The sequence below is a fragment of the Asparagus officinalis genome, chromosome 7 (genome assembly GCF_001876935.1).
Source record: "Asparagus officinalis chromosome 7, Aspof.V1, whole genome shotgun sequence".
NCBI classification, from domain to species: domain Eukaryota; kingdom Viridiplantae; phylum Streptophyta; class Magnoliopsida; order Asparagales; family Asparagaceae; genus Asparagus; species Asparagus officinalis.
Window position 1 is genome coordinate 38,538,999 of NC_033800.1, and position 9,065 is coordinate 38,548,063.

General features: G+C 38.0%; 1 protein-coding gene across 1 annotated transcript; it reads left to right on the forward strand.

The window, feature by feature from the left end:
- Positions 5-8,956, forward strand: LOC109846991 (monocopper oxidase-like protein SKU5; the record flags this gene model as incomplete). The annotated part of the gene is made up of 9 exons (XM_020416232.1): positions 5-79; positions 1,203-1,312; positions 1,410-1,680; positions 2,264-2,402; positions 3,003-3,369; positions 6,580-6,945; positions 7,034-7,112; positions 8,336-8,535; positions 8,626-8,956. Coding segments are annotated over 9 exons (1,704 nt in total), but the record flags the coding sequence as incomplete, so codon positions are not given.

Genomic DNA, 9,065 nt, shown 5'->3' on the forward strand with positions numbered 1-9,065 from the left:
CTCGGCCGGTGACCCGACGGCATACTTCGACTGGGTCGTGTCCTACGTCACCGTTGCCCCTCTCGGCGTCAGCAAGCAGGTCTGTTACTTTGGCTAAAAGATTATATTTTGGTTATTTTAATAACATAAAAATTGAATCTTGGTGTTGATCAATTATGAAAGCTTTTAGTTTGCTAACAAATTTTGCGGAATATGTCAGTTCTGGGATATTTTTTTACTGCATTTTCACTATTTTTTTTAAATTAGGCTTTAATGTGCGCTATTGGACTCTGGAAATCTTTTTGTATCTTTAAATTCTAAATTATAAGCTCTGTTTTGGAGATAATTTTTTTTTTACCTGGGTAAATTTACAAAGATCTCATCAGAATTTTAGGATTAATTATTTCGGAGAATTTTTTTGATAGTTTATTGAAAAATTAACGTGCTGTCTATTTTTTTTATTTTTATTATAAACAAAGTGGAAAAAAGGATAATCTTGGTGCAAAGTAGTTTATGAAAGATGGTAGCTTGTTAAATAGTCTTGTGGAGGATATTGGCTTTGGGCAGTGTTTTGTTTTCTTACTCTCTTTTCCCCCACTTTTCTTTGATTAACGTAGGCTAATGTATGGACATAAAAATAAAATAAAATTGCTTTACCTTGTTTATATCTTTAAAACCTCAAAAAAAAAAAAAAAAAAAAATCTGGTAAAATTACAGAGAACTCACCAGAGTTGAGATATTAATTATTTCACAGAAAAAAGTTCCCGTTTAATTAACAGAGGGTGCAGGCAGTTGTTGTTGCTGCTAGATGGTGATATTCTACAATTTAGCCTTTTGCATAATAATGGAATTCCCGGCCTTTACAATTATTTTCCAGACCAGAGAGAGGGTGATTTTGAATGAATTTGTAGATAATCAACAAAAGATGATATCTTTTGTTGCTTATGCTAGTTATTGTGATGGTCCCATATAGTACTGATTATAGTGAACTTTGGTTAACATAAACAATAATATAAACATGACCACTCTTTATTGTCTTTTCAGATTTTGGCTAATGTTTCTTATTTTCTTGTGTGACATCTGATTATGTCCTGTAATTTCTTCACGTTTAAGGTTGCTTTACTCAACCTTAAATATTTCTTTGCAGAAGTTAAATAAAAAAAGCTTGACATGCCATGGCCATTGTTCATGTTAAAGTTGCTTGGTGACTATGTTGATCGCAGGTGATAGCAATCAATGGCCAGTTCCCAGGCCCTATTGTCAACGTGACCACCAACTGGAATGTTGTCGCCAACATTCAAAACAACTTGGATGAGCCTCTACTAGTTACATGGTAAAATTCCTAATTCAAATGCCGATACTAATGAATTCTAGCTCCTTACTTTTTTCCAACATTTTTAGCTTATACACATATCCTCCATGTTACACAGGGATGGTATCCAACACCGACGCAACTCTTGGCAAGATGGTGTCCTGGGAACGAATTGTCCCATTCCTTCTGGTTGGAATTGGACATATCGGTTTCAAGTAAAAGATCAGATCGGAAGCTTTTTCTACTTCCCCTCTCTTAACTTGCACCGAGCAGATGGAGGTTACGGTGGAATCATTGTAAATAACCGCGAGGTTGTTCCCTTGCCATTTGAGAAGCCTGACGGAGACATCACCCTTTTCATCGGAGACTGGTTTAATAAGAACCACAAGGTGTAATCTATTATGATAATAATTGATGTGCATGTTTTAGAGAAAATTTCACAAAACCCTGCTTAAGTTTGGCTGTCTTTGAGATGACCCTCCTAAACTTTAGAAATGTCACTTAAGCTCCCTTAACTCCCTTAACTTTTGTTAGACAAACCCCCCAACTAACACCGTCAGATCTAACTTTGCACATGAAAATCACGTGTGTCCAAATGACCAAAATTCCCCTGATACCCCTAGCATGTCCATTTTTGATAATTTTAAAGGTGAATTTCAGAAAACCCACTTATGTTTGGTCCAATTTTGACCTAAATGCACCTTATTAGTTAATTTAATATAATAATTAGAGTGATAATTTGAAATGGGTATGTTGATATTTTTACAAATTTATCTAACATCGTTGTGTAGGGCTAGTTGAAAAAACTGAAAACATTTTGGGGTTTCCAGAAACAGCCCAAACTTAAGGGGGGTTCATTGACATTTTTCAAGTGTAGCGGGTTATCTCAAATTTGATCAAACATAAAGGGGGATTGGTGAAATTTACCCTTTCTTATGAGTGTCTGATATTGTTTGTTTTGAGTTTGTCTAGGATTTGAAGAAGGAGCTTGATGAGGGAAAGGAGCTTGGGATGCCTGATGGTGTGTTGATCAACGGGAAGGGGCCTTACCAATATAATTCCTCGCTTGTTCCTGCGGGTATTGAGTATGAAACTATCAATGTCGAGCCAGGTGAATACGTTTCCTATGATTAATGAATAACTTTTTGATAATTGCATTGCAGTTACAAGTCAGTCTATCAAAATAGATGATTGTTAATTGGGGGAGGGATTTTTTTTTCCAAAGTTGATTTCCAATGGGGCCTTTTTTTATTACAAATATACATGATTTAAGGGGTATATATACAAAACAATCCATGATCTTTTAGCATTTTCGACGGAAAAATATGATACTGCCAAGATGAGAGAAGATGCATATGATTACTCATGATAGGAAATATGTTTTTACAGACTAGAGAACATTCCACATGGTAAGGTATTGATGTAACGTGAAGACTATATATATCCATCAGTTCAGTTTGGTAAGGCAAGAAATATTGGATGTAAACTACATCAAACCCAAATATCTCTTGATAACTAAATAGTTCATCTAAAAGTCATCATGAAAAAGTTCCCTATGATGATTTGAGGTAGTTTGCAATTATCAAAAGTTGATGATTTGGAGTAGTTTGGCAATTACACATTAGTTAAGTGGTATATATACAAAAAGACCTAAAGTCTTCATAGTGAAGAAACTATTTCATGGCAACTGAATTTTTTGCCTTTGAAACAGGTAAGACATACCGATTTCGGGTACACAATGTTGGAACATTTACGAGCCTCAACTTCAGAATTCAGTCACATAACTTGCGCCTTGTGGAGACTGAAGGCTCATATACCATACAACAGAACTACACGGACTTAGACATTCATGTTGGTCAGTCATATTCTTTCTTGATTACTATGGATCAGAATGCAAGTGGTGATTACTACATCGTCGCAAGTGCTAGATTTGTGAACGAGTCTATTTGGGCAAGGGATACTGGTGTTGCCATATTGCATTATTCAAATTCCAGAGGCAAGGCCTATGGTCCTTTACCTGATCCTCCAAATGACCTTTATTACAAAGGTTACTCCATGGACCAAGCAAAATCTATCAGGTAATCTTTCATTATTAGCGACATTTTTGTATTTCCAAAGAGACTATTTGTATTCCTCATATAAAAAGTTAAAAAAAAAGGCTTCATCTATGACCGTTAGTAACACCATTAATAGGGAGTTATGTTCTTCAAACATCTTAGCAGATGGTAGAAGAGCCATCTGCACTTCCGAATCCATAGATCTTGGCAGTTGAAAGGGAAAGAACAAATAAATAAGATAGTTACTAGATAAAACAGGTCAAGCTTTATAGTATTTACTACAATTCTGCGTGTAAATGTGTGTGCATACGTTTGAAGAACCAAACTTCATTACAAAACTAACAGGTTTTTTTTGCTCATAACCCATAGCATATTATGGGAAATTTAAAAGATTACAAGCAAAAGCCTCTCATGGGTAGCATGACTCGTACTTAACCCCAGGAGCTCCAAAAGAATGAGACATTCCTCACTTTGTACATGAGATAAAGCAGAAATATGGGCGAGAACTTGTATGACCTCTGAACAAAATACAAAAATCTATCTACTTCATAACAAAATACACAAGAACATCACTAATACCTCCGAGACAGCTCAATGAGTAGAGTGGCATCTCAATGTAGATACACCCATCCGATCCAACCTTATGATCTTCAGAATATCACGAGGAAGTTCTTGGTCTTGGAAAAAAATAGTGTACTTTATCAAGGGAATGCCCAAACTTAGACAAAGCATCGGCAACCCCATTACCTTCGCGGAATACATTGTTGAGTGGATAAACCAAAGTCCCACATCGACTAAATATGAGGAGGGCTTGGAGTTTATAAGGATGGGAAAGTCTCTAATTGGTATAAGGTCTTTTGGGGTGAAACCCAAGAGCAAAACCGTGAGGGCTTGGCCCAAAGCGGACAATATCATATCAAAATAGAGAGTAAATGGTGCCCAACGATCCTACAAGTGGTATCAGAACCAAGATCCCGGAGTTAGCCCTAAACAAAAGTGGTGAGCCCCCGATTAAAGAGATCATGGTTGAGCTCTATTGGACAGGCGGTGTGCTCCCGGTGAAGAGGAGATGACCTGGATAGAGGAAAAAGGTTCACGAGGTTGTTGGACTCGATGAAACTGGTCTTCCCGGTGTAGGAGAGGACGAATGGATGATCATTTAAGGGGATGCTCGGTAGGACTTTGTTTGAGGGGAGGATTGTTGAGTGGACAAATCAAAGTCCCACATCGACTAAATATGAGAAGGGCTTAGAGTTTGTAAGGATGGGCAAGTCTCTAATTGGTATGAGGCCTTTTGGGGTTTGGTATGAGGCCTTTTGGGGTGAAACCCAAGAGCAAAACCGTGAGGATTTGGCCCGAAGAGGACAATATCATTACAAAATAGAGAGAAAATGGTGCCCAACGATCCTACATACATGACAGACAGGGATATGATTTAATAGACGGTGCAGATCATCCCATGTGCAGTGCAACTGTCAATATGGGCTACCCTTACCAATCAAACTAGCAAGTGCTTTGGAATCAGTCTGAGCACTGGTAGGGTGGATACCCATCACAGAAATCATATTTGCACTGGTGGACAAGGCGACAGTATCACTCTGCAAGCTACTACCAGATCCCAACGACCCAGCAAAAGCACAAACAAAACCACCCTTATGGTCACAGACAATCCCACCCACAGCTAATTTTCCGTCACGGCATGAGCCATCAATGTTCAAAGCATATGAATTTGGAGCAGGAAGAGTCCACACAAATAATTGCCTCTTAGGGACTGGAGCTCTGGGCTTAATACCCAATAACAATAAGGAATCAATGCCATAAGGAGAGGAGTGGAGTTTAGGGTAGATTAAATGATCCACGTGCTGTAGAGAATCAATAATAGCCAGCCTAGCATGCATGAAATCTTTCTCCATGCCTCCATAAACAGAGTTGTTTCTATAACTCCAAATTTGTCTAGCTATAGCAATACATGCCACTCTACCCATCATTGAGAAGTGTGATCTACCTTTACATTTGTTAAACCCCCATTTCATTCTAGTGGTAATTGATTGTTGAGGGAAAAACGGCACAGAAAAAACTGCACTAAAGAATTTCCAAAGAGATTGGGCAAGTTCACTATGAATGAAAAGGTGGTTCATGGTTTCAGTCTGATGGTTGCTACAGCAGACACATTTGGAGGCTAAGGATATGCCCGAGTGCTGGACAAGGGAATCAAGAGGCAAGATATTATGAAAAATTTTCCAACACACCAATTTTACAGAAGTTGGCATTGGGGTAGTCCAAATATCATCCAGAACTTTTATAGGGACAGAGGAGGGTCTGATAGCATGCGATGCTGATTTGAGATTGAACTTATCATTCTTTTCTAATTTCCAGCTTCTCACATCATCATCTTCCGAAAGTTTGGGAGTAGCCTCATATAGGAGTTACACCACTTCAGGGCTGAGTACTGAGCTGAGAGAGTCAAAATGCCATTGTTCCTCTTGGTAGAAATCCTTGAGTTTAACCTTGCTATCCCCGTGATCACATAGGAGAGCAAGATGAAACTCGGGAATCCACTTGTTATACAAAAATGAGATGTTTCCGCAGCCAACAGACCATACACATTGGTCTGCAAATATGTATTTCATCTTTAAAATGTCTTTCCATTCTTTAGAACACCGTTTTGGGGCTGACCAGAGAAGGGGGAGGGGAATATCTTGTACTTGGACCGCATGAAGATAGACCAGATGGAAGAGGGCGAACCTAGGTACCAGCATTGTTTAAGAAGGAAAGCTGATTTTATGTCAATGAGCCTTTTGAAACCCAATCCACCTTCAGAAACAGGATAAGATAATTTGTGCCACTTCAGCCAATGTTTTTTCCTACCAAAATCAGAGTGTCCCCAGAAAAACTTAGCAAACAGCTGTCAATCTTTTTCAGCACAGTGGAAAGGACTGAGATGGCAGCCAGAATGTGAAGACTAAGAGGCATACTGAATAAAGCATGTCTTATGAGGATCATTCTGCCCGCCTGACTAAGAATTTTTGTTTTCCACCCTTGCAATTTGTCATTGATTCTATCCAATAGAGGCTAAAATAAGGAGATCTTGCGATGGCCAGGGTATAGATGACAGGTTTTCTTTATTCTGAGAGGTTTTCTTGAAAACCAGAGTATAGATGCAGACAATTTTTTGTAATCCTTTTTTTATATAAATTTTTTATTCTGAGAGATCTGCTTGTTATTTGTCAGGTGGAATGTGAGTGCTTCTGCTGCACGCCCAAATCCTCAAGGATCTTTCAGATACGGTTCAATCAACGTGACACAAGTCTACATGTTAGAAAATAAACCACTAGTTACTATTAACGGAAAACAAAGAGCCACTCTCAATGGGATTTCGTATTCCCCGCCTAGTACACCGCTAAGACTCGCTGATCAGTATAACCTTAAGGGAGTGTACACACTCGATTTCCCCACAAAACCACTTGATGAGCCACCAAAGCTTGGAACTTCTCTAATGAATGCTTCATACAAGGGATTTATGGAAATTATATTTCAGAACAATGGGACTAATGTTCAGACTTACCATTTGGATGGACATGCATTTTTTGTTGTTGGGTATGTACATAATTCCACATTCACATTCCTTTTAATCATGTAGCTGTGTTTTTAAGTTAAAGAACGGTAAAATTCAAATGTAATTCAGGATGAATTATGGGGAATGGACGGAGGAGAGTAGAGGAACATATAATAAATGGGATGCAGTTGCTCGTTGCACAACCCAGGTACGTGTCCTGAGCTTTTCTCTCCTTCATCATTGAAATTTTACCCTTTCAAAGCTTAAGCAGTATTTTCTTTGGGAACATCTTGAAATGTTTACTGACATGATATGTTTAACACTTGTTGGGACAAACCCGGGGCCTAATAGAGCATGATCGCAACAATAGTAGAGCAAAAGTAGAGATAAAAAATTGGACACACAGATTTACATGGTTCGGCACTTGATTGCCTACGTCCACAGGCAAGGATAGAAGAATCCACTATGAGGAGAAAACTCTGGAGTTACAATCTCTCTTTACAAGGAGATACTCTCTCTCACTCTTCTATAAGAGAAGTTGTTTCTGGGATGAGTTTTTCCTTAAGGATTTGGAGCCTATTTATAGTGTTTGGAAAAAAACACTATGCATAATAAAATATTAATATTACACTGTGCATCTTTTGAAATTTCCAAACTCGGTGCCTAACCCAGTGCATTTTTCAAAAGTGGGGCCCACTCTTTTGCTTTTGGTCAAAAATGTGGGCTGCTGGTTTCGGTGCCTGACAACACATTCATCATTGTGAGTGTATTTGATTTGGGATTCCCATAATGTTCATATATATGTTGTATAGTGACTCAAATATCAATTCCTATTTGGGATAAAAAGAAGGATTATGAAGCTGAGATTTTTCTTAAAGGTAAGTTGCACATAACCGCTCTCATCTATGCGTTCAGATCAGTTGCATTTAACACCCTTCATCTCATTTATAGTGCTTACCCCCCCCCACCCCACCCACCCAACACCCTTCATCTCATTTACTAGTGCCTTAACCCCCCCCCAACCCACCCAACACCCTTCATTCATTTACTAGTGCTTACCCCCCCACCCCCCACCCCCCGCTGCATTTCTAGAAATTAATTTCAAATATCACCCCTCTTCCTCATGAATTAATGGGGGTTAAGCGCAAGTAAGTTGAGGTTGTTTACTGCAACTGAAGGTATAGATGAGGGAGTTATGTGTAATTATCCTTTTTTATAATTAAGAATTCTGTATATCTATGCATAAGAGTCAATTCTTGTGATAATGCTCCCTCTGTTGTTTTAAATTATCAGTAGATTAACATTTGATATTCCTAAATGATCATATTTTTATCTAGTTAGGTACTGTATAATGTAGATGATCATATTTTTATTTAGTTAGGTACTGTATACTGAGACTAGACTATATTCTTTTATTATGTATTTGATCAGGTATACCCTGGAGCATGGACTGCAGTTTTAGTCTCATTAGACAATGTCGGTATATGGAATCTACGCGCAGAAAATCTTGACACATGGTATCTTGGGCAGGAGACATATATGAGAGTCGTGAATCCTGAAAATACTAATAAAACCGAGTTGCCTCTACCAGACAATGCATTGTACTGTGGTCTCCTCCAAAAGTATCAGAAGTAAGTAAATACCATAAAAACTAATTCCTTCAGCCAGATTATAATTCTTCTTCCTCGATTATTTATTTATTTATTTTAACCAAATTACAGGGAGCAAAAACATCATATTACGAGTTTGTCTTCTTCAGAGAGACTTCTATGGTGGAAATTGCTAATATTCATGATCTTCATCACAACAATCCTTTAGCATTTGTTAAGAGCAGACTCATACACTTTTAACATTTATCGAGAAACAGACGCCATTTCCCCCCATCTAAATTGTAGTGCTATTGAGATATGCCTAGTGGTTAAATTCTAAGCATGGCATAAATATCAGTTTTTTAGTTCTTCGATATTTCTCGTAGACTGCTATTTTTGGGTGTGAATCTCTATTTCTTTGATTTCAACTCTGTGAACTAAAGTAGTTATTTGTTTGCTGATATTTTTTCTTGCTTAGCAGTTTTTCTGCTTTCTATTTAAATTTTGGTGCAATGGGGATGGCATGGTTTCATTTGCACAACGTTGGTTCATCCAACAATAGGAAGGATGAA